This window comes from Bos javanicus, chromosome 10, assembly GCF_032452875.1.
Source record: "Bos javanicus breed banteng chromosome 10, ARS-OSU_banteng_1.0, whole genome shotgun sequence".
NCBI classification, from domain to species: Eukaryota; Metazoa; Chordata; class Mammalia; order Artiodactyla; family Bovidae; genus Bos; species Bos javanicus.
In genome coordinates, this window is record NC_083877.1 from 46,904,245 (window position 1) to 46,930,862 (window position 26,618).

The 26,618-nt window shown below is 43.2% G+C and overlaps 1 protein-coding gene and 1 non-coding gene across 11 annotated transcripts in view; both read right to left on the minus strand.

Annotated features, from left to right (window-relative positions):
- Positions 1-26,618, minus strand: part of TLN2 (talin 2) — a 495,219-nt gene that overhangs the window by 106,897 nt on the left and 361,704 nt on the right. For 8 of the 10 annotated variants that reach the window (XM_061431110.1, XM_061431114.1, XM_061431112.1 and 5 more), the window contains 6 exons: positions 24,726-24,854; positions 22,489-22,624; positions 8,131-8,339; positions 7,129-7,248; positions 5,925-6,122; positions 4,709-4,848 (listed from right to left, as the gene is read on the minus strand). In XM_061431110.1, the coding sequence (XP_061287094.1) occupies positions 4,709-4,848; positions 5,925-6,122; positions 7,129-7,248; positions 8,131-8,339; positions 22,489-22,624; positions 24,726-24,854 (932 nt within the window). The remainder of the gene's footprint in view (positions 1-4,708; positions 4,849-5,924; positions 6,123-7,128; positions 7,249-8,130; positions 8,340-22,488; positions 22,625-24,725; positions 24,855-26,618) is intronic. The other 2 variants (XM_061431113.1, XM_061431111.1) reach the window with 1 other exon arrangement.
- On the minus strand, positions 26,098-26,170 carry TRNAG-CCC (transfer RNA glycine (anticodon CCC)). The gene has a single exon. It is a non-coding gene; the product is annotated as a tRNA-Gly (tRNA).

Sequence of the window (26,618 nt, forward strand, 5' to 3'; positions counted from 1 at the left end):
TGTAGATCTGACAATTGGAAATAGTATTTTTATGGTTCAAACTATAAAACATATTCATAAGAGCAAAGGATTAGAGAAAACCCAAACACGCAACAATAAAGGAATGATGAAACATACAGTCTACAACATAATTCTGGAGATTATTCCTTGTATCACAGAATATTCATGATATACAACTAAGTTGGATATACAACTAAGTTAATGTTAGAAAAGAATATATAAATATATATAAAGAATATATAAACGTGTAAACCATATGAGCCAATACCAAAATGTTAAGTGATTTTACAATATTATTTTTTAAATTTATTATTACTATTGCTTGCCATTTATCGGCTTGCAGATCTAGTTCCCTGACCAGGGATTGAACCTGGGCCACAGTAGTGAGAGTGCCACGTCCTAAGCACTAGACCACCAGGGAATCCCCAAACAATATTATTTTAAAGCAAAGATTTTAGTAAATTGACTAAAACACTATGAACCAACCAACTCACATCATTATAAAAATATGGCCAAAATTAGTTGCATGCTCCCTCTGCTACATGTAAATCCCATTAGGCTTGAATTGTAGTTATTTTTATTTTCCCCAGTTTTTTTGGTAAAGATCAAAGCTATACAAATTCATTTTAAAAATACAAAAAATTAAATAACCATAATTTCATCATCTAGAGATAGCGTTTTCTTATAATTCATTCTTTATCTAAGCATATGTAGCTACTCTCTGTCTTTAAACAATTGGAATCTACAACCTTAGATGTAAGAGGCTTTCTAACCTATAGCCAGTTAGTGTTCAGAGATACTAAACTGATTCAGACAGGAGTTTGTGAGCTCTGGAAGGAAACGGTTTATAGACAGGGAATTGGGGCAGAGGTGAGAGAAGAAAATCAGTCAATTTGTGCTCATGATGATCTATTAAGCATCCAATAGCGAGCCTGGAGGGAATAAAGCAACTTCAGACAATTCCCATCCTTAAAGGAGGATATGCTTAGGAAAGCAGCAAAGAGCAAACCAAAATTTAACCTTTGGTATTCCCTGGGTCCTACCATCACAGGCATGGGGAGTAAAAAAATAATACAGTTTAAAGCTCTCTAGGAAAGCAAGATGCCAGCAATCCTGTTGGAGAGGCAAGATAATGAACAGATAAGACATGAAGGTGCACCAAAGGAAGCAGTGATGGGGGTGTGACATCAGACAGGACTGGCGGGACACAGGCAGGACTCGCTGGGAGTGAAAGAAAATTAAAGCCTTGACCACAGGTGTGGGCTCTGCCTGTTAGGGAGAGCCAGACAGGGGCCACAGCAATTGTAAAGTCGGGGCTCAGCAAGATCCCAATTTGGATAATGGGAACAGAACATTGTAGAGGAGACTAAGAGACAGAAGGCCCAGTGTACACTTTTCTACTTTATAGCATGGAATTGCTATTTGGTGGGTCATCCTTTTTCACCATCTCTGGAGCCAGAAAGATGCCTGCCTGGCAGGAACCTCAAGGCAAAGGGCAGCATGGGGAGAGGCACCTCCTGCAAGGCCCTAGGGAGCCCTGGGAAACCGGAAAGCAGCAGAACACCTGGCTTAGGACGGTCCTGCTGCTGCCGGCAGTGGGCGTCAAGTCTTCAGCTCCCAAGAGTCCTTTTGAGCAGGGAGACTGTAGGCTGAGAAGCAGCTTGGGGGTGCTTGGAGGTAGAACACTCCTTTTTTTTTTTTTTTTTTTTTGCCACTGCAAATTGGCTTTTCAGTTCCTTGACTAAGTTTAGGGAGCATCAAACCAGCCCCAAGTCACAGAAAAAGCTGATAAACAATTACAAGAGTCTCTGGCCCACCCAACTGGCCAGAAAAGAGCCGGAGCCAAGCAGTTACACGGGAAGAAGAACAACAACAAGCCAGACACTCCACAGAAAATGACTTCCTCCCCACGAGGCATCAAAAACCAAGGGACCAGTTTGTACCAGGGCTCAAATGCAGAATGATGAGCAAAGCAAAAAGCACACATACTCTACTGCTCTCCCAGAAGTAAACCTTTTTTTTTTTTTTTTCTAAAGCAGGAAGAATCATGGTGACTAGAAAGAACAAAGAAAGGGTTCAAGTCTGCTGACATAGGAGCAGGGTGGAGCTGAGTTGGTCCAGGTGTGGGTCCCTACAGTGGCATGTCTGGGGTCTTTGGACATCCACAGGGACAGGGAGGGTACCGCTGTCTTGAGAATAGGGAGGCCAGTGGGACTGCACATGAGGACAATAACCATCAGATTCCTGCTACCCAGCTCCAAAGGTACTTATACACAGGACTTTTGTGAGGCCCAGAGAGGATGGCAGCCGTATGCCCTGGATGTGCCTGTCCTGACTGGACCAGGGCTGTCCTTTCTTACTCACAGTGTGTGCCCAGCACTGGGCCCATATCAGGCATGCAACAAAAATCGGTTTAATGAACAGATGAAGTAACAAGAGAATGAATGATTGCACCCCATGGGCAGAGCTTTACCCCAAAGAGGAGCTGGCCTGACTCACTCAGGCAAGCTCCCACTGGGAAAATACCCCAGGGAGCCGAGCTTGCCAAGAAGCCAAGGAGAATAGGCCAGCAACTTCCTGCAGCAGTTCCAACCCAAGGCTATCAATTCACGTGATGATTTTTGAGTGCTTACTTGGCTGTGGAACCATCAGGCTGGGAATTCTCCCTATCAACTGCTGAAAGCCAGGACAGACAGGGCAACGGAAGCTTTCTCACCTCACCTCCAGGGCCCTTCCTCAATGTAACCACCAGGGGGCGTGCAGACACGCACAGAGCGAGGACACCAGCAATAAGCTCTCAGGTCCCGGAGTCCTTTCTTTAAGGGGCTTTCAAAATGCCCATTTATACTCTCCTTTCCTTCTCACAATTTACGAGAGACGTCAACACGCCTCTGAGTTGGAAACTGTAATTTTGAAAAGGGGCAAAAAATTGAAGATAACGAAAAACAACTGAGTTCAGGTACCTGGAAACATTCGCTGCTTTATACAAAGGCTGTTCTTGAAAAAAAAAGTGATTAAGAGGGTTTTATATCAGAAATAGCTGCTCAATAGAGAGGACATCACCGTTCCTCCTCACCCCCACCCTGAGCTCAGGAGGGCATGCACCTGCTGGAACAATCACAAGCAAAGCACAAGATGGAGGTGGGGAGATGTGAGTATGTATCCCATCACCTAGTGGCTCTCGCTGTTGTTTGAAGGTAAAGTATCTTTGGGCCTCCCAGGGGGCACTAGTGGTAAAGAACCCACCTGCAGATCCCCTGAAGGAGGGCATGGCAAACCACTCCAGTATTCTTGCCTGGAGAATGCCACGGACGGAGGAGCCTGGAGGGCTACAGTCCCCAAGGTTGCAAAGTGTTGGACATGACTAAATCAACTTAGCACTCAAAGTATGTTGATGAGAATGAATGAAGAAATTCAAAAGTTTTCAAGGGAGTTGCTCTGAAATTATCTAAATCCCCCCATAAAAAATAATACTGCAAACAAAGAGGAGGCCAGAGACAGGTATTAACCAGTGGTACCAAGATACCTTGTCTATTGGGAATGGAACAGAGCTCAAGGGTGATGTGGGCTATACACATTCCTGTTTTGCGAATGGGAAAGTTAAGACGGGTTGAGTGGTCTGACCAAAGTAACCTACTTAGTCAAGCAATGAAGTCTGTATTAGAATTTAGGACTCCTGATTCTGACAACTTAAAAAAAGCCAGGAGAGATAAAGACATTGGAAAACAAGTAAGCAAACAAAACCAAATTTTAAAAATTTTAAGTAGAATTCAAGCCATGCTTTTTAAAAATCACTCATCTGCGTATTTTGAAAATGTTTCCAATTAGGCTACAAATCCTAACGGTCCTGCATTTAATCTTTCACTGCTGCTAGTTTTCCGATAAAGTGATACTAAGTAAGGCTAAGAAAACAGGCCTGCACCACCACAGAATTACAGAACACCCTACCCCCTTGGTTCAGGAATATGAATGTGGGATTACCAATATAAAATCTTCCTTAGCTATCACTGCAGTTTCTCCAGATACCAGCATTCAATCACTAGTCACTGAACTAAATTGCCAGAGTGGACGTGGAGCAGAAATTAATATCATATTACCTACTTCCTTGGGTGAAAACAACAGCAAAGAAGGACATTCACATCATCCCAAGTTCAGATTCATGTTTTAATATATTCCCCCAATTTACTCTCATCATCACCCCATCCATCCTGACTTTGAGCCCTTCTGCATGTGACAAAGTGACCATGTTTAAATCTAGCTAATTAACATGGGTGCCAGGCTCATAGTAGTAAACACACAAGAAATGTTGAATGGCTAGTTGAGCATCTTTTTTTTTTTTTTTTAAACTTTTCAGCATCTTCTGATTTCTTTTTAAAGAACATATGGTACTTTCATAATCTGAATGATATTAGCACTACTTAAAAAAAATCTAAGCCACCATATTTATAAATCAATGGAGGCCTTCAGTCTAAACAAGTCCTCCTGAAAAGGCTTTAAGAGGAGACAGAAGGCATCTTTAGCGGAGAATGCACATGCAAATGAGTCCATTTAATAAGATACCAGCATCTATGTCACTCTCGCTTCCAACTCTGAGAACAGAAGGTTAGCACCACTTCTTCACTCAGCAAAAGCAGCAGGATGTCAGGCGGACCTCGCAAACACTGATGTTATTTAACCAACATGAAAGCCCATTTTGTTCCACACTTACCTTGCAGCTGCAGCCAGGAGATTTTTCGCATTGGGGGCTCCTGGGTCTACGGAGAGAGATTTGGCAGCTAACAGTAGCTTGCTGGAGGCCATGGAGATATTCTTGAGGTTCCCTATGACTTGGATCTGGTCTTCTTTCGTCTGGAAGGTGAAAAGGAGCTAAAGTAATTAGGGGCTGCCCATTTCTCCTAAGCAGCATTCAGAGCTAGGAGCAGTACCCTGAAATGGAAGGAGGTTATCTGTACAGATGGCATGAAGCCCAATTAGTCTGCAGACGCCTAGCGTGTCGAGACTCTGCCTGGTATCTACTGTTCCCCAAACAGATTCCCAAACCGAGATGCACACAGAGGCACAGAAATCCATTCCCAAGTGGGTCAGCCAAGAACTATGCTGTATCACAAGTGTGGGTATTAATGGGGGGTGAGGGGTGGGAGTGAGTAAGAGCGTAAACAGACCAGGCCACAGTCCAGCATCTTGCTCAACAGTGCTGGAGATGTCCAGGGGCTGGTGCATCCCCTGGCTGGTGCATCCCCTGGTATGCCTGGCACATACCACCATCACTGCCTGGACACTGAGAGCTGACTGCATCCCAAAGGCTTCTGACTCTGCAAATAATACACTGCTCACCTGGCTTCCCATCCGAGAAACAGCCCTTTGTATATAACAGAGTAAGAAGCATGCTGGGTCCCACTTTGAGGGAGTTCGAAGCAAATAAATAGCTCGCAAATAAATAGCTCAGTGAGCTCACCCCAGACCAGTCATCCTCCCTTGTTCTAAAGTAGGGGTTTATCTGTTCATCTGAAGGAGGTAATTTTGAATCACTTGATACTCAGGGTTAGACACAACCTTTTCAAATGGACTCACCAAACCTGAAATAACATGAGTTTTTATAGTACCATACTACATTTGAAGTATAGGATGCAGGGCTCTCCTCCTTCTCTCCTCTGCCCTCCTTTCAAACAGTATAAGATGATGAGTTCTGCTGGAGGATCGTGGCAGAAGTTATCGGTCATCTTCATCTCACACATAAGCTAATAGCGTCTTTGGGAATATCATTCCTGTAAGCTCACGAAGGTCTCTGAGCAGCAAAGATGATGTAAAGCCGTGGGCTGTTCACAGCTTCCCAGCTCCTATTTGCCGCTTAGCCTCGGGGGCTGACAGTCCACCAGAGGCGAGAGGCAAGGGTCAGCTCCACTCGGCAACCCCCTCCCCCTCACCTGCGCCTGGCCTGCCATCTCAATGCCAGCATCGAGGAACTCATCGAAGTCATCACTGAACTTCCCGGAGGCTGCGGCCAGCTCTCCGCTCTGGCCCCGGGTGGCGTGGACCACTTCCCCCGCAGACTGGTTCAGATCGGCGGCTGCTTGGTTCAGTTCACTCTGGGCTTCCTGGAAGGGCTTTGTGCTTGGCGGTAACTGTGGGAAGAGAGGGCACAATTGCAGAAGTTTTACTGAGGGTAGGAGGAATGGTGGATGCGGCAGAGGGAAGACAGACTCTCCAGGATGCATTTCTGAATCGTTTAGGTGAAAAGGCTCTGTGTGGCCTGAGCCCACGTTACGTTTGACCTTCAAATAAATATACCCATTCACTTAAATTTGCTGAACACTTATTCAGTGCTAGACAGAGTGGATCTAAAAATAGTAAGGATGGCTTTCCACAGAGTTTCTGGTCTCCTAAGCCGCACAGCCAAGATTCATACCTGGACAGCCTGACTCTGGGATCTGCTCTCTGAACCCATGCTCTATCCTGGCATTCTCAGATGAAAACTTGCAAAGTTTTAGCTTTCTGGTACTAAAAGGCAGATGCTATTAATCTTTAAATCCTATTTTTCCAAACTAATAGTCACCAATTTTATTCATCAGTTGGTCTCTGCTAACAATATAGCTTTCCCTCAGAAGTGCCACTAGCAGAACTGTAACTGTTGGTAAAAAGTTCTAGAGAGTTAAGCTAGATTATATGAGTCACACCACACCCACTGTCTGCATACCTGGTTATGTGCAGGCACACAGCAGAGAAGAAACAGAGATGAAGAAGGCCAAGTCCCCCCAAAGGGGGCTTACAAAAAAAGAAGGGAACAAGCTCCACCGTGAAATTCCACAGACCACTCACTCTTTCAGTGAGTCCTGATGAGAGGTCAGATGATCCAAACCCTCCCCATCAACAGCCTGCCCCATTCTTGGCTCACAGGGATAACCCAAGATCGAAGGGCAACGTGGGCTCAAGGAAAAAGTAAATTTTAGATGCTCTACCTGGGAATTCGGCTGATTGGAAAGCAAAACAAGGAAAAGGCAAATAGGCACGAAAACCAACCCCTAAGGGAAGGTGAGCTACTCAAAGGGTCCCTGGAGGGGAGAAGACCCCACCTGCACCTGAGGTGAGCCCAGGGCCCCAGGTACCCCTTCCCGAGCCAAAACCTCTCACCGAGTCCACCAGAAGCTTCTTGCTTGACTCCCCAATGCTCTTCAAGGCCACATCCACATCCTTCTGCCCAGGGAGACAGTTCACACAGTTATTCAAGGAGTGAGAAACGGCTTTGGCCACCTGAATACACAGAGGGAGAAAAGCCCCATCAGAAAGCAGCTTCCAGGGCAAACAGACTTGCACATGTGTTGCGAGTGGGCAGAGCTAAGAAAGACGGAAATGACCCACCAGCATCTACCTGACACTGTTTACCATTGCATCAGGGCATTTAGGCCTCTCAGTGGCGTGAACATCCTGTGTCTTGGCACCAGCTGTGACACAGTGACAGAGCATGCTCTACCTGCTCCAGAGGCCAGGCCAAGTCCTGACTGTGACTCAGATACAGCCCTCCAATATTCTGTCAGGTTCCAAAACAAAGATGGCCAGTACCAAGAGGAAGAGAAACAGTTCCCTGCTAGGGAGTCCTGCAGAGGGCCTGAGGTAGAAGGAGGCCCCGAGCTCTTTGGATCACTGTTAGGCAGGCCTGTGATGAATTTCTGCTCAGTGACCCTCTGGTGCCATCACCTCCACACCTCACCCAGCTCAAGGGCTGGAGGGGCGCTCTGAGCTCTTCCAGACCAGCTTGGAGTTTGCCCACACGCTGCCTTTAAAGGAGGTTGTGAGGCTCTCCGTCCGTACTCTCTGGGAAGACTCATCTGAAGAGGCACTAGAGAGAGTTTAAAGTGTTGAGTTTCTAAACCAAGTGTATCTACCTCACCTCCCAGGCCAGGAAGAGGGATACATGTAAGTACACTAGGGCCCAAGACAAGCTTGCTGTGTCCAGACCCTTCAAGTTCCAAGCACAGGTCTCAACAAAACCCCTGTACTTTCTGTTGACTGAATTAAGAAGATCTCACGTTATGGGGGCTACCAGGCAAAGCTTCTGAAAGTGCTCATTACTGGGTGACAGCCTGTCAACATGTCACCGCGATGGTGACCTTAGCTGCCAGTTCTGGGCCTCACCTGCGCTAGTCTCTGCTGACTCTCGGCGTCTCCGGGTGCAATCAGGGCCTGTTTGGCCTCCTGGATGAGCATGGCCGAGCCCTCCATCACGTCCCGGGCAGAATCCAACATGGCGCGCGCAGCCGCCGGGTCACTCGTGGATGCAGCCACGCCCCGGGCAGCCTGGGCCAGCGTTTTCAGAGCTTGGGCCGTCTCTCGAGCAGCCACCCCTGGGGATTTAAAAGAAAAAAAGGCCCACCAGACTTTCTATTAGGTTTTATCCAAAAGCCATCCTTTTACTTGGGAGTAAATCTCTAGGTCCTTCTAAAGAGAAGAGAATCCTCAGACAGTGCCTAGCACAGGTAAGCTCCAAATTGCTTTTTATAAAATTTGAATTGATGTGCTTCTCAAAGAAGTAGCCCATGCCACTGGCTCTGGGCTGCTCCAAGAGGGATGTTACAACAAATGCCACACTAAAATCTATTTCCTTCTGCTTCTGTCACCTGCACTGTCCCGTCTGTCCTTAGACCTCAAATGCCAAGTGCACAGGATCCAACTCACAGATAAATCATTCTAATTCACTTTTCTTTCCAGTCACTTCTATCAGGGCATAACCCACATACAACAAAGTGAACAAGTCTCCCAGAACGTACAAATGTGTACACCCACGTACCTGGCATCCAGATGCAGACAGAACATTTCCATCACCTGTACTCCTTCCCAGTTAATAGACTCTCACACCAGAAGTAATCCCTATTCTAGTTTTTATCACCTTAGCCTAGTTTTACCTGCTCTTAAACTCCATGTTTATTGAACCACACAGTAGGTGTTCTTTTGTGTTTAGTTTCTTTCTCTGACCGTAACGCTGTGAGATTTACCCATGCTGTTACACACAGCAGGCCATTTCTTTTCCTTGCTGTGTAATATTCCATTATAGGAACACAGCAACATCTGCTTATCCATTCTTGCTGGACATTTGGGGACTGTTTCCCTTGTGGATTATTGTGAATAAAACTACCAGAAAAATTCTCATAGCAGCATTTAGGTAGACAAATGGAAGTGATTCTAGCAGATTTAAACGTAGGAGCTGAATTCCTGGGCCACAGACTAAGTGTATATTTAGCTTTGGCGGACACTACAAAACTTCTTCAGAATGTTTTTGACATTTTACACTCCACCAGCACTATATGAGAGTTCAGTTACTCTGCATCGTGGACCAAACTTGCTATTGCTAGATTTTTTTTAGCCAACTCTGATGAGTGTTCAGCTGCATCTCACTGAGATTTTTCTTTTTTGCGGGGGGGGGGGGGGGGCGCGGGGCGGGGCAGGTGGCACTGTTCGACATGTGGGATCTTAGTTCCCTAACCACAGATTGAATTCATATCTCCTGCAGTCCACAGTCTTAAAGTCTTAACTACTGGACCACCAGGCAAGTTCCTTACTGAGGTTTAATTCTTCTGCCCCCAGTGAGCAGTGATGTTGGACACTTTTCTCAGTGGCTGTTTGGATATCCTCTTTTGTGAAGTGCCTGCTCATCTTTAAATTTACTTCTAAAGATGATGGGATTTGGTGATAATCTGTAAATATAACCAATTCTTAAAAAATGATAGGACTTCCCTGGTGGCACAGTGGATAAGAATCTGCCTGTCAGTGCAGGGGACACAGGTTTCCCTGGTCTGTGAAGATTCCACATGCCTCGGAGAAACAGTCTGGAGCCACAACTACTGAAGCCCACACCCTCAGAGTCTGTGCTCCGCAACAAGAGAAGCCACCACAAGGAGTATGCACACTGCCACGAAGAGTAGCCTCCGCTCACTGCAACTAGCAAAAGCCCGCAAGTAGCAACAAAGCACAACCAAAAACAAATCAATTAAAAAAACTTTAAAAACTATAGCACCACCTCTCATAGAAAGGAGAGGTGCTACCCTACATGACACCTAGTATTTGGCACACCCAAGAAAAGGATGAAGACTGGAAATGCCAAAGCGTGTGACAAAAGGCTCCTAGAACCTGGGGAACTGCAGAATATCCAGCCTCAAAGCTCGTCTCATGAAACCATTTCAGATGAGGACCAGCGCTGCAAAGCTTCTTATCTGTGGACACACTTGAGATCTGAGGTTTCTTACATCTCAGATGTGTAAGAAAGGGGTCAGACCCTGCTCCGTGCTGTCTGGGACACAGAACCATGAGGGATTCTTGTCAGAACCCACAACATCCGCATGAAAAATTCAGATCATCTTCTCTTTCACCACAGGCTTCGGGTATAGGCCAAAGGCCTCATCTACAGGCTTCGGCTGGGTGGCCTCCGGGCACCACTGAGCGTGGCCTTTACTGCCGCTGATTCAGCTGAGTGGGCACAGATGCAGCAGGTGGTCCTTGCCTTACTGGGGACGAGGTGACCTAATACAATAAAGAATGTGAAAGGCCCCGGACCCATAAAACAACCTCACAGTGTTGCAGGCTGGCTCATCTGTAAATATTTAGGAAGCCACACAGCTGGGACATAACTCTACAATCTAATCAAGAAAAATCACAAAGCTGCCAATCTACCCTTTATCACCTGGCACTTCTGAGCATAGCATGTGGAATGAATGCATGTTTTTTTAAAAGTGTTTTTTATGGAAGAGGAGAAAACATTAAGATAAATAAAGCCAAGGTGAAGCAGACAGACACGCCGAGCAGAAGTCTGCATTTTATGCTGAAGTTGCTGGCACAGGTTGGAAGGACATCCTTGCTCAGAAGGGCCCCAGGGTGGTTAAGACCTTGTCCAGCTCTGGGGCTGGTGAGCTGTGTGGGCTAAACTCCTGCCACCTTTTCCCTCTGGGCCTTGGTTTCCCACAGGTTGTAGGAGAGGATGAGACCGCATCTTTGACCAAAGAAAATTCAACACAGTAATTTCTTAGACCTCGCCTCTTGACTTCCTACAGGGACTCTTGAATTTATCTGAGTTGTATGATTTTGGAAGAATAAAACATTTATCACATCCAATTAGAAAAGTCATGATCATGCAAAAATCATTCACCAAAAACCTTTTTTAGACTCAGACAGTTTTTCTAAAAGGCAGAAACCAGGAGAGTGGAATTCCAAAAGCTGAGGCATATGCACCCTATGTGTTTTCTGCTGAGGACTCACTATGAAATCTCTAGGCACATCAAGAATCCTCTCTGGAAGGATCAGGTTTTGGAGAAAGCAGAAGCCACACCAACAAATGGATGAAAGAGGACCACCAGATGCCAGGAAGCCCAATAAACATCGAAGTCTGTACATGGCTGAATTTATGGGAACGTTCTCAATAGTGATGTTGGTTATCATCAGGGTCATGTGTCCAAGCAATCACCACTCCCCCCCTGCCCCAAATTATTCCTGTAGTCAAGGGTGCAACATACCCCAAACTGCCAGTGGGAAACACTGAAGCAGACAACTATTTCAATAACCACAATCCTTGGAAGACACAGATTACGTTCACAGTATTCCTGCCAGCTACTTCTCAAAATACTGGGTTGGCCAAAAAGTTCATTTGGCTTTTTCCATAAGCTGGAAGTGAAAAACCCATACGAACTTTTTGATAAACCCAATATATTCAGCAACAGAGCTTAAGGAGACACATTAATAATATGAAATACAGGGGAATTCTTTATCAAATCATCAATCCTGATCAGAATTCATGTAGATTGTGGGTAGACAGCATTAGATCACATATCAAACTCACAAGGTAAAAACCATGTATGCATACTCGTAGCTGATTCATGCTACTGTAAGCAGAAACTAAGACATTATAAAGCAACTATACTCCAATTAAAAAATAAATTTAAAAATTCATGTATGAAAGATTTTTTTAACCTGCCCCCAAAGGATCTGGAAAGGGTTCTCTGTAACTGTAATCAGAGGAGACTAAATGCATTTTGAACACCATGCTGGCCAACCCCCGCCCCCCCCCCCTCCCCGACACATACATCTGCATTAGAATGCAGTCCAGGGGTAGCTTGTGTATAACTTCTGAATACCCCACACATCACAGATGTGGAGAGGGAACTGACACCCAGGGAGAAGTTGTCCACACTCACGTCCTCTCCCTGCTTCCCATCAACTCTTCGACTTTATTGAAACAGCCGTCAACAGGGAGAGTCAGTGACTTAGTTTTTTCTTAAGCCAAGCGGATGCTTAAGTCCCTCTCTTCAGTGTCTTTCTAGGCAGACACTGAGCTGAGAGACATCCCTTTCTCCTGGTTTCCTTGCTCTAAGGATGCACATTCTCGTGTCTTTCAAAGATTTCTATTGCTCAGCCTTCTCCTCAAAGGGTTCAGCAGGGTTATATCTGATAAAATTTTTCTTATTGTGCCACTACCCCCACCCCAAGGCAAACTTCTCTACCTCCCTACCATCGTATCAATCAACACCATTTTATTCAAAATTTAAAAATATTTATCTCCAGCTCAGACTTCTCTACTGAGTTCCGGAAGCAAATATCTAGTTGCCTAATGAGCGCCTCTCTGTGGATATCCTGCAGGCACTTCAAATTGAATCCATTTGAAGTTGAACCTGGAATCCTGAAATTCCAGCCCTCAACATGTCTTCCCATGATCCAGTGTTTCTACCACAGTGTGTTCAGCCATGAGGCTAAACTTAGAGCTGTCTATGTTACTTTCCTTACTCCCATTCCTACCAACTTCTAATCCACTGCCAACAATTGTCAAGTCTCTTTGTCTTTAATCCATCCCTCATCTCCAAGGCCATTTCTAAATACATTTTTATGTTTGGAAGTTCTCAGATCACGTACTGCTGAAGCCTGGTGTGAAGGACTTTGAGGACAGTCTTGTCAGCATGTGAAGTGAGTGCAATTGTATGGTAGTCTGAAAATTCTTTGCATTGCCTTTCTTTGGGATTGGCATGAAAACTTTCCCAGTCTTGTGGCCATGGCTGAGTTTTCCAAATTTGCTGATACATTGAGTGCAACACTTTAACAATATCACCTTTTAGTATGTTACATAGCTCAGATGGAGTTCCATCACCTCCACTAGCTTTGTTCATAGTAATACTTCCTACAGCCCACTTGATTCCAGGATGTCTGGCTCTATGTGAGAAACCACACCATAATAATTATCGGGTCATTAAGATCTTTTTTGTATAGTCTTCTGTGTATTCTTGCCACCTCTTCTTAATCTCTTCTGCTTCTGTTCGGTCCTTACTGTTTTCTGTCCTTTATCATGCCCATTTTTGCATGAAATGTTCCCTAGGTATCTCCAATTTTCCGGAAGAGATCTCTAGTCTTCCCTAATCTATTGTTTTCCTCTATTTCTTGGCAACGCTCTTATCTCTCCTTGCTGTTCTCTGAAACTCTGCATTCTGTTGGGTATACCTTTCCTTTTCTCCTTTGTCTTTCACCTTTCACTTCTCTTCTTTCCTCAGCTATCTGTAAAACTTCCTCAGACAACCACTTTGCCTTCATGCATTTCTTCTTCTTTGGAATTGTTTTGCTCACTGCCTCCTGTACAATGTTACGAACCTCCATCCATAGTTCTTCAGGCACTCTGTCAGATCTAATTCCTTGAAGCAATTTATCACCTCCTCTTTATAATCATAAGAGATTTGATTTAGGTCAAATCTGAATGGCCTGGTGGTTTTCCCTACCTTCTTGAGAGATTAAAATGCCAGTATTCTTTGGATCATGGAGAAAGCAAGGGAGTTCCAGAAAAACATCTACTTCTCCTTTATTGATTACACTAAAGCCTTTGAGTGTGTAGATCACAACAAACTGTGGAAAATTCTTAGAGAGATAGGAATACCAAACCACCTTACCTGCCTCCTGAGAAATCTGTATGCAGGTTAAGAAGCAACAGTTAGAACCTGACATGGAACAACAGACTGGTTACAAACTGGGAAAGAAGTACATCAAAGCTGTATATTGTCACCCCGCTTATTTAACTTCTATGCAGAGTACATCATGTGAAATGCATGGCTGGATGAAGCACAACCTGGATTCAAGACTGCTGGAAGAAATACCAAAAACTACCAATATGCAGATGATACCACTCCAATGGCAGAAAGTGAAGAGGAACTAAAGAGCCTCTTGATGAAGGTGAAAGAGGAGATGAAGAAACTGGCTTGAAACTCAACATTCAAAAAACTAAGACCACGGCATCTGGTCTCATCACTTCATGGCCAATAGAAGGGGAAAAAGTGGAAGCAGTGACAAATTTTATTTTCTGAGACTCCAAAATCACTGTGGATGTTGACTGCAGCCATGAAATTGAAAGGCGCTTGCTCCTTGGAAGGAAAGCTATGACAAACCTAGACAGTGTATTAAAAAGCAGAGACATCACCTTCTGACAAAAGTCCATATAGGCAAAGCTATGGTTTTTCCATTAGTCATGTACGGATGTGAGAGCTGGACCACAAAGAAGGCTGAGCACCAAAGAATTGATGCTTTCAAACAGCGATGCTGGAGAGGACTCTTGTGAGTCCATCAGACTGCAAGGAGATCAAACCAGTCTATCTTGAAGAAAATCAGCTCTGAATATCCAATGGAAAGACTGTTGCTGAAGCTAAAGCTCCAATACTTTGGCCACCAGATGACAAGAGCTGGACTTACTGGAAAAAGACCCTGATGCTGGGAAAGATTGAGGACAAGAGGAGAAGGCGGTGACAGAGGATGAAATGGTTGGATGGCATTGTCGACTCAATGGATATGAGTTTGAGCAAACTCCAGGACATAGTGAAGGTCAGGGAAGCCTGGAGTGCTGCAGTCCATGGGGCCACAAAATGTTGGACACAACCTAGCAACTGAACAACAACAAAATCTCCACGACAAACCACTAACATTTCTTATATGGATAATTGCAACAGCCTTCTCACTGGTCTCAGTGCCCCCAACTTTGTTTCTAACTTATCTGCACATGAAAGAAGGGTAATCTGCATTAAAGGGCAATTTAGACTGTGCCCATGGATGCAAACTTTTCAGTATTTTCACATGCTCTGAGATTAAATTTCAATTTATTTATTGTTTTAAAAATGTGTATTTATTTGGCTGTGTCGGGTCTTTGTTGTGGCTCATGGGCTCTCCAGTTGTGGGGCTTTGGCTTCAGAGTTGGTGGGTTCAGAAGTTGCAGTGCACAGGTTTAGTCGCCCTACCACATGTGGGATCTTATTTCCCTGATCAGGGATCGGACCTGTGTCTCCTGCATTGCAAGACGGATTCTTTTTTTTTTTTTTAATAATTATTTTATTTTTGGTTGCACTGGGTCTTCATTGCTGTTGCACCAGCAGGGGTGTCTCTTGTTGCAGAGCACGGGCTCCAGGTGTACAGGCTGCAGTAACTTCAGCATGCTGGTTCGGTAGTTGTGGTACATGGGTTTAGTTGTTCCACAGCATGTGGCATCTTCCCAGACCAGCTATCAAACCCGTGTCCCCTGCACTGGCAGGCAGATTCTTATCTACAGGACAACCAGGGAAGTCCGAAAGGCAGATTCTTACCAATTGACCACCAGGAAGGTCCCTCAATTTATGTAAATTTGCTTATGAGGCCTTTTGGGGCTTCCCAGAAGGCTCAGTGGTTAAGAAACTGCCTGTCAATGCAGGAGCCACAGGAGATGTGGGTTTGACCCCTGGGTTGAGAAGATCTCCTGGAGGAGGAAATGGCCACCCACTTGAGTATTCTTGCTGGGAAATCCCATCAACAGAGGAGCCTGGTGGGGTACAGTCCACAGTGTCACAAAGAGTCTGACACTACTGATGGATTGAGGATGTATGCATGACGCCTTTCAGGATCTGACCCCAGCCGACCTTCACAGCCTTATCTTCTCACTGCCTACCTCCCTGCCTTTTACTAGGATCCCTCTCAGTTCATTTGATTAGCCTTCTTCTCCTGCTTTTGGGACTTCACATATGCTGTTTCCAAGTCTACCTAGTTGGTACCTGCCAAAATGAAATGGGGCTATTCCTAGTCTGTTCTTCAGACACCAGCTAGACAGTCTGTCATTCTGGATGTTAATCAGTATCAGATGATACAAGTTGTAAAGCAGTCATTCCTTCAGTAAAAATCCATTTCATCATCTACATAAAATTTGGCAAGATTTCAGCAATGTGCAGAAATTCCTGAAACTACATCTTTATTATGCCCTACACTTTTAAAAATTTACATACACTTCTTCTCCTTAGATACTATGTGAGTTGTAATAATCCTTAAGACCCCTATCAAGTGTCAATTCTGCTTTAGTACCTTCCTTTAGCCTCTCATGAAGATAGAATTGCTCATTTTTACTGTTGTAGGTACTATATTACACTATGCTATAATTCTTTTTGTGTTCTTGCTATGCTTTTATTTTCAAAGTAATAAATATACAGTTTTTTAAAAAACCAAAGAGGCAGAATAACTTATCGCAGATGAATCCTCCCCTCCTGAGAGACAACTAGAAACACTGGGAGAAATATATGAAACATCTGTTTGAAGACAATGGAGAGATACCAAGGAGCCAAGGTAAAGAAAGCCAAGATCCTGAAGAGAAAGAAAGCACTTAGAAGTGAGTACAATGTTGCTTTTCCCTCAAGGCATTTTCTAATTCGTAAACTGCTGCCCAGAAGCTGAGAGGCTGAGCAAAACCTTCTGCAACGGCGTGGGGTTGGGATGCTAAACACATAGTTCTGAGTTCAACTGTCAGAATGGCCCTCATAAACGCCACAGGTGTTTGGACAGCTGGCACAAAGGGCTACATCATGGAACGTACATTGGAAATAGACTTTACAATATCCAGTCAGTTCAGATCCACTCATATTATGGTGATCTGCTCATTTCTAAACCACCTGCTAAAATAAAAGAATAATCCTCTGTATCGAAGAAAGCACAATCTAGAACTTCAAATTATCTCTACAATGAAAATACCAATGATTAGCATTAAATTTTTAAAATATCAGAAACATCAGGAGATAAGATCAATAATTGAAAACAGAGGGAAAAACCCCCAAAACAGACAAGAAGATGCCCATAGTTGATCTTGACATTGGATCCTCAAGGCTGGGACTTTGGAACTTCCCTGATGGTCCATCCAGTGGTTAAGACTGTGCTTTCAATGCAGGGAGCATGGGTGTGATCCCTAGTCAGGGAACTAAAACCTTACATGCTGCATGACCAGGCAGAAAAAAAATTTTTTTTTTTTAATTTTTACCTGGGTTTTAGGTAAATGTGAAAAGTATGTTGAAGAAGTTAGATGACAAGATAGAGAATTTCTGCAGAGAAGGGGGAAGTATAAGAAAGCTATCAAAAGACTAGTATAAAATATGACATTAAAAATTAAAAACCCAACAGAAGGTTTAAAGATAGAATAGACACAAATAAACAGAGGAATAGTGAGCTGCAGATTAAAAAAAAAGCCCACAGAATAAAGCATGAAGAAAAATCATGCCCAACATAGAAAAAAAGCATAGGAGACACATATAGTGAAAATGTCCAACATAGGGGGTAACTGGAATCTACAAAGAGGAGAGAAAAAATGGGATGGAAGCAATATTAGAAGGTGCAGTGGTTGAGTTTTTTAAAAGTGACCTAAGATAACAAATCTCATCTTCAAGGAGTACTAAAACCCAAGGCAGGATAAGTAGGCAAAACAGCACACAACAAAACTCTGGGCACAGTGGTTGAAAATCAAAGACTGAGAAAATTCAAAAATTCAAAAAAAGATCGAGAAAGTTCAAGTAGCAGAGGGAAAACTAAAACCACATTACCTGTAGAAGAGTAAAGTGACAGCTAACTTCACAGCAGAAATAAAGGAAGCCAGAAACCAAAGGAATAACATCTTCAAAAGCTAGAAGAAAGCAACTGCCAACCTAAAACTTTATAATACATAAAATTATCCACCCAAAATAAAGGTTACACAAGGCATTTTTAGGCAAACAACAACTGAAAGAATTGGTCACAGCAGACTCGCACTAAAGGAAGTAATGAAGGGAGTTCTTTGGGCAGAAAGGAAACAATCCCAGGTGGAGGCACACTGAGATCAGGGAGGAATGAACAACAGTGGAAAGGTCAATGTGGAGGAGCACTTGATTATTACTATGACGCAACTCTGAATCCGAATTGAGGAGGTTAAATATATGTAGAATTAAAACACTCAACAACAAGGAACGAGTTGGAAGAAAGATAAATAAAGTGTATGTGTCCCAAGATTCTTGCACTGTCCAGAAAGAGGCAAACATACTAACCTATATTATACTTTTAAAAAATTGTTAAAGAATAGGCAATGAGGACTTTCCGGGTGGGCCACGTGGTTAAGAATCTACCTGCCAAAACAGGGGACATGGGTTTGATCCCTGTTCCAGGAAGATCCCACAAGCCAGGGAGCAACTAAGCCTGTGGGCCACAACCTTGCTCTGCAACCAGAGAAGCCACCACAATAGGAAGTCTGCACACGGCAAAGAAGAGCAGCGCCCGCTCACTGCAATTAAAGAAAGCCCGTGTGCAGCAACAAAGACCCAGCATAGCCACAAAACAAACAAAATAGGCAATGAAAGTACAGAAAACCAATCAAGGGTAATGGATTTTATAAAGCACTTATAAATCCGAAAGAAGGCAAGAAAGGAGAGAAGAAGGGAACCTAGGGTAGGTAGGACATAGAGAAAAGAATAGTAAGATGACAAATTCAAACCTTGATATATCAGTAATTACATTATATGTAAGTAGACCAAATACTCCAACTGAAACGCAAATAGTGTCACAGCAACAAACAACTTCTCCCCCCATAAAAGGACAACTACATGATATAACAGGACACACATTAAATATAAACATAGAGCAAAACTGAAAGTAAAAGGGGAGAAGCTTGATGATGCATACTATAATGAAAACCAAAATATCTATGCAAAAAACTATAAAACAATATTCAGAGAAAGGAAACCTAAATAATGTAGACACATGCCGTATTCGTAGATTGTAAGACTCGGTGATATAAAAATGCCAATTATCTCCAGATTCAGGAAACCCAAATCAAAATCAAACCACCAAGAAAAAAAAAAAAAAACTAACAAGGCTTTTATTGGTGGGAAGGCACAAATTGATCGGCTGCATCTAAAACAGAGTGGATATAAAGGGTCAAGGAAGTCAGGACTAACTTGAGGAAGAACAGTAGGGTCAGGGCACTCACGTTCTTAGATACAGTTAGTATAAAACTGCAGTGATTAGGCAAGTGTGGTACTAAGGTAGGAACAGGCAATTACAGCAATGAAAAAGAAGCAAAGTTTAGCAACTGATTCACACACATTGATTCACTTAATTTATAATGAAGTGGCCCTCAAGACCATTGGGGAAAGGAAGTGCATGGATGCCCTAGTGCAAAAACAACTCCACTAGGACCCCGTTTGCCACTCAGTTCCAGGTGGATCACAGTTCTAAATATAGCAAGTCCATTACAAATGAACAGGTTCCATTCCAAGAGCACATTCATTAAGCCCAATTTGTAAGTCCAACAAAAATAGCCTACCCAATAGGCTATTTTATAAAAAATAGTTACCCAACTGACACAATCAGCTATTCAGTACTGTAATAGGTTTATAATACTTTACACACAAAGAATGCATAAACACACACACACAAATATTTTAAATCTTACAGTACAGTACCTGGAAAAGTACAGTAGTATAGTAAAACAGCTGGCATACAGGGCCTGGTATCAAGTAAGGCAAGAAGAGTTACTGACTGGACAAGGGAGAAGAGAGGGGAGAGGGTAGAGCTGAAGGACTGTCAGCAACAGGAGATGGAGGGCAAGCTGCAATTTCACTCATGGCTGATGCTGATGGGATGCACATTTGCATCTTTGAAAGTTCACAGCCTGAAGGATCATATACAGGGGATTTATTATACGGAAAGTGAAACAAAGCTTCTAGACTATAACAGCGAAGAATATCTTTATGACTTGGAAAAGTAAAATTGTTAAATGGGACACAAAAAGCACTAACCATAAAGGAGAAGTACAAATTGGACTGTATTAAAGTTTAAGTTTTGTTTATCAAGATACACCTTTAAGACAGCAAAAAGGTAAGCCACAAAATATGTGACAACTAATTCCTGCAGATATATAAGGAAAAGACAGAAAATCAATATTTTTAAAAATGCACAAAAGACATGAAGAGATGCTTCACAAAGAAGGTATCCAAATGGTTGATACACTGAAAATATCCTCAACCACACTGCTTCTCAGGGACACACAAATTAAAAACCGTAATGTGATTCCACTACACACTGAATAGAAAAGCTAAAATTGACAGAATAGAGCGGGGCCCAGGATGTAGAACAAGTAGAACTTTCAGGCACTGCAGGAAGGAGTGTAGCTGCGTAGCTGCACAGCTTTGTTTTCTGTTAAAGTTGCAAAGTCGTGTCCAACTCTTTTGCGACTCCATGGACTGCAGGCCACTAGGTTCCTCTGTCCACGGGATTTCCCAGGCAAGAACACACCCTCAGTTCAGTTCAGTCGCTCAGTCATGTCTGACTCTTTGCGACCCCATGAATTGCAGCACACCAGGCCTCCCTGTCCATCACCAACTCCTGGAGTCCACCCAAACCCATGTCCATTCAGTCAGTGATGTCATCCAACCATCTCATCCTCTGTCATCCCCTTCTCCTCCTGCCCTCAATCTTTCCCAGCATCAGGGTCTTTCAAATGAGTCCACTCTTTACATCAGGTGGCCAAAATATTGGAGTTTCAGCTTCAACATCAGTCCTTCCAATGAATACCCAGAACTGATCTCCTTTAGGATGGACTGGTTGGATCTCCTTGCAGTCCAAGGGACTCTCAAGAGTCTTCTCCAACACCACAGTTCAAAAGCATCAATTCTTCGGCGTTCAGCTTTCTTCACAGTGCAACTCTCACAGCCATACATGACCACTGGAAAAACCATAGCCTTGACTAGAAGGACCTTTGTTGGCAAAGTAAAAAGTCTCTGCTTTTTAATATGCTGTCTAAGCTGGTCATAACTTTCCTTCCAAGGAGTAAGTGTCTTTTAATTTCATGGCTGCAATCACCATCTGCAGCAATCTTGGAGCCCCAAAAATAAAGTCAGCCACTGTTTCCCCATCTATTTGCCATGAAGTGATGGGACCGGATGCCATGATCTTAGTTTTCTGAATGTTGAGATTTAAGCCAACTTTTTCATTCTCCTCTTTCACTTTCATCAATAAGCTCTTTAGTTCTTCTTCACTTTCTGCCATAAGGGTGGTGTCATCTGCATATCTGAGGTTATTGATATTTCTCCCGGCAATCTTGACTCCAGCTTGTGCTTCGTCCAGTCCAGCGTTTCTCATGATGTACTCTGCATAGAAGTTAAATAAGCAGGGTGACAATATACAGCCTTGACGTACTCCTTTTCCTATTTGGAACCAGTCTGTTGTTCCCTGTCCAGTTCTAACTGTTGCTTCCTCACCTGCATACAAGTTTTTCAAGAGGCAGGTGAGGTGGTCTGGTATTCCCATCTCTTTCAGAATTTTCCAGTTTATTGTGATCTACACAGTCAAAGGCTTTGGCATAGTCAATAAAGCAGAAATAGATGTTTTTCTGGAACTCTCTTGCTTTTTCCATGATCCAGTGGATGTTGGCAATTTGATCTCTGGTTCCTCTGCCTTTTCTAAAACCAGCTTAAACATCTGGAAGTTCACAGTTCACATATTGCTGAAGCCTGGCTAGGGGAATTTTAAGCATTACTTTACTAGCGTGTGAGATGAGTGCAATTGTGTGGTAGTTTGAGCATTCTTTGACATTGCCTTTCTGGGACTGGAATGAAAACTGACCTTTTCCAGTCCTGTGGCCACTGCTGAGTTTTCCAAATTTGCTGGCATATTGAGTGCAGCACTTTCATAGAGTCATCTTTCAGGATTTGAAATAGCTCAACTGAAATTCCATCACCTCCACTAGCTTTGTTTGTAGTGATGCATCCTAAGGCCCACTTGACTTCACATTCCAGGATGTCTGGCTCTAGGTGAGTGATCACACCATTGTGATTATCTGGGTCATGAAGATCTTTTTTGTACAGTTCTTCTGTGTATTCTTGCCACCTCTTCTTAATATCTTCTGCTTCTGTTAGATCCCTACCATTTCTGTCCTTTATTGAGCCCATCTTTGCATGAAATGTTCCCTTGGTATCTCTAATTTTCTTGAAGAGATCTCTAGTCTTTCCTATTCTATTGTTTTCCTCATTTCTCCCAGCAATTTCCCTGGGATGCCAAAAAATCACAAATATTGATAGTTTGGGGGAATCATATTTGATTAGTTTTTGTATGCTTAGCATCAAGCCCAGTAACAAGCATGTGGAATGTGCTTGAGAAATGTGTGTTGAACTGCTGAAATAAAAACATCAGGTTCATTGTCAAATCAATGAACTCCTCCCACCAGCCCGTGGTCTGTACCTGGCCTCAGGGCATCATGAAGGCGAGTCTCACCTGTGTAGTGCTCATTGCCTTGAGCAGCACAGGTCAGGAGCTGCGCCATGGAGGAGCCTACTGCTTTAGATGTACTTCCCAGGTCCTGAGCACATTTTTCCAGCTGTAAGAATATGCAACAGGGAGAAGAACTTAGAAGAACCAAATCATCCACAAAAGTCTTAGTCCCCAAATAATGCAAATCAAACTCTGGGCTTCAATTCTTTCCCATCTAATATACCAATGGCCCTACGAAGAAGGAGGGTGACAGAGGGGAAAGAACCCAGGTTTCAGGGTAAACAAATCTGAGTTCACACCCTGCCCTCTGCTCCCCTCCTCTACTTGCTACCTGTGATAGGTTTGGGTAATTCACTGAACCTCTCCAAGTCTCTGTGTCCTGAGATTATAGTATCTAGCTCAAAGGTTTTCAGAGAATTAATGTAGGTACTCAACAAATGGTAGCTATTAGTATTATGCCTTTAAAAGCTAATTCAGAAAGTCTGCAAAAAATCCTTAGTGAGAATTAATTATGCCTTGGCAGGAAGTGGGCAGACATCCAGCTGTTCCACCTTCCTGGCACGTGGGACCATTACCATTGTTCAATTTGATCATAATACTTTTATGGAATTCTAACCAGAAGGAAATGCAATAGAAATAGAGGCTTGGAGTGGTAAATGAGATTATAAAAACGGGCAAAGTGCTTGCTTCCCATGACGAGCACATCATCTTGCTTTGTCAACAGAATAAATAATTCAGAGAATAAAGTCAATAGAGGCCTAGGATACGAGTAATTGTTTGATTACTAGATGAGGACAACATTTTGGAAGAGAACTTTTGGGTGATCAGGAAGTGCATGCCATTTTAACCACAAAACATGTTTTCTAAGAGGCATTTTCTTCAAGTAAAAAACAGCCTGGTCCATTACAGGCAACCATATAATACAGTACACACAACAATTTCTTTAAAAATTACATGATGTTTCTTGCATTGTAACTAACCAGTTGTTTTACGTAAAGGCAGAATGGGCTCCTTGGAGCACAGAACTTTGCAATGGGACCCTGGACCACAGTTCAAAGCCGCTGGCCCAGGAGCCAATCCTGACCTCAACATTAGCTGGGGCACTTTAGGTAAGTGACTTAACCTCTCTGAGCCTGAGTTGCCTAGTTTTTACAATGAGGGGTAGCTTGACTTGATTATTTTCTGTGTGTTTCCTATGTACCAGGCATTGTTCAATGATAAATTAGTCTTCTTATATTCTTAACGTTTTTAGTTCATCCAAAGAGTGGCACTAGTTAAAAGCTCTCAGTGTAAAATATCAAGGACATGGGTTAGGGAGTCCTGTAGATCTGGGTTCAAACCATGATTGCGATGCTAATGCCAGGTAGCACGAAGAAGAACAGTGACAAACACACACCTCTGTTTTCTCAGCTGTAAAATGGGATGAACAACACTTGTTAATTAAGTTACTGTCAGGATAAACTAGATGGCTTGTGTGTGTATACACTGCTTAACAGGTGCTTAATAAATGAAGGTATCTCATCAGCGATGTTCAAGAGAGAGGGAAAGGAGAAATCTATATACAAACAAGGACAACTGGTAAAACTGTAGCCAAGAAAACCCTGGCACAGGCATTAGGAGGTATTGTAATAGGATTAAGTTAGATTTCTGGTGCCATCATCCCATGTGCTGTTGTGGGTTTGCTACAGCAAAGTGCTTTGTCACTGCCCATTATACAATGGAAAAAAATTTTTTTGAATATGATTGTTGAAAATAATTTGCATTTATATTTATAACTTAACTGCCACCCATTTCACAGATAAAATACTTGGAACATGGAGATCAGGACTTGCTCACAACTGGTAGATGATACATCCTGAACCAAGAAAGCCAGAACTTCTATGTGTAAACACAGTTCATTCAGCTGCACTGGGCATTCTTTTCAGAAAAAGGCACAACCACCAGCAGGTATTGTTTATGGAAAAGAGGGGTGAATGTTAACAGATGCCTGGTCATCCCAGGCACACCCTAGGGGAGCACACACAGACCCATCACCAGAGACCCCTTGGAGCCATCTCTACCCTAGTTCTAGAGACATGGGGCCATCCTGGGCTTTGCATTAACAAAGCTTGAAATTTAGGCGCACTGACCCACAACTTCTAAAAATGCCTCAATGTATCCTAATTGAAGGTGAAGTCCCACCCCTGGCTGCCACCGATATCTCCTACCGTCTCCCCGGGGAGTGGCTTCAGCTGACTCTCCACAGCCGCCATCTTGGCGTCCTGCAGTTCACTCTTCAGGGTCTGCACGGTGCTCAGTGCTGAATCGATTTCCATGGGACCACAGGCTTCGTGGGCCTGTCAACAGAGATGGGAATATGTACACGAAGGTCTGCTTGGAAAAGCAACCCCAGTACCTTGCAACACATGAATGCTTTTCGGGATATAATCAATGACTCTCCTAATTTAGCAAGAGCAAGCAAAGGTAACTAGCATTTCCTAAGAGAACAAAATTATGCTCAGTTAAGACTTTAGTCCTAAGTTCCCTAAATAATCAATTGTGTGTGCTTCACAACAGGATATACTTAAAATCTCCTTGAAGCTGTTTATATCTGCAATACACTGCCTCTCATACTAAGAGCATTCTTATTCACTGTGTCTGGGTTCTAGAAATGGGGCAACCAGCACAGTATGAGTGCACACAGAAACTTGGGAAGCATGTGGGAGCTGAATGAACGAACCAACAAATGAACCCAGGACTCTAGGGACAAGTCTATACCAAAATTCAGTTCAGTTCAGTCACTCAGTTGTGTCTGACTCTTTGCAACATGGACTGCAGCACGCTAGGCTTCCTATCCATCATCAACTCTCCAAGTGTGCTCAAACCATGTCCATTGAGTCGGTGACGTCATCCAACCATCTCATCTTCTGTCATCCCCTTCTCTTCCTGCCTTCAATCTTTCCCAGCATCAGGGTCTTTCCCCATGAGTCAGTTCTTCGCATCAGGTGGCCAAAGTATTGGAGTTTCAGCTTCAGCATCAGTCCTTCCAAGGAATATTCAGGACTGATTTTCTTTAGGATTGACTGGTTTGATCTCCTAGCAGTCCAAGGGACTCTCAAGAGTCAATTCTTTTTCAAATCTCTAGATTGTAAACCATTACCTTTTCATACTGAAGGTTATGAAAGATATTTTTCCTTAGTAAAAACTTTAAAGAAAACTACTTTATTCTGTGATCTTTTAGAAACATTAGTCTCCAAATGCTTTCATCACATCCCCAACACACTCATTAATAAATTATACACAAATATATTAAAAACAGGTAAATCTTAGCATCTTTCATTTTTAGATAATAGTAACAGCAGCAGCAGTACACACTATTTGATTGATTTCTGTGGTTAGTATTACTAGGTGAGGATGCTGAGACATAGAGAGGTTAATTAAGTTGCCAGGTTACAAAATTAGTCGATAGCAAGGCCAGAATTTGAATATTTAGATTCAAATTCTTCTTTTTTTTAAAAAAAAAATTATTTATTTGGCTGAGCTGGGTCTTAGAACTTTGCTGTGGCCTACGGGATCTTTAGTTGCCACATGTGGGACCAGTTCCCTAACCAGGGATTGAACCCTGGCCCCCTGCGTTGGGAGCACAGAGTCTTAACCACTGGACTACCAGGGAAGTCCCAGAGCCTATACACTTAACCCTCACACTATATACAAAAATAATTGGAAGCTCTCACAGAATCTTCGTGAACCGAGTGAACAGTCTTGCTTGAGTCCCACTGTGGGGCTCACAGCTCCAAAGCAGTTGTTGGAGGGGGGTGTGTCAGGGTCACTGAGGAAATTTATTAAAATGCAGACGTTTGGGCTCTAGAACCTGAGACGCTGACTTGGGTGCTCAGGGGCAAGGGCCAGGAGCCTGTATTTTAAGTGCTTCCGTGTGATTCCAGTGCAGATGGCCTCGGGACCTCTCTTTGAGAAACAGGGTTCAAAATAACTTTTTTATTAGATATAATCTAAATCTCTAGATTATATCTTTCCTTAGGTGATATAGTACACTGTTATATTACAAATTCAAATCAGCTTCAAACTTTCTTCCCTTAGTCATGTATGAGGCTGCTTGCTTC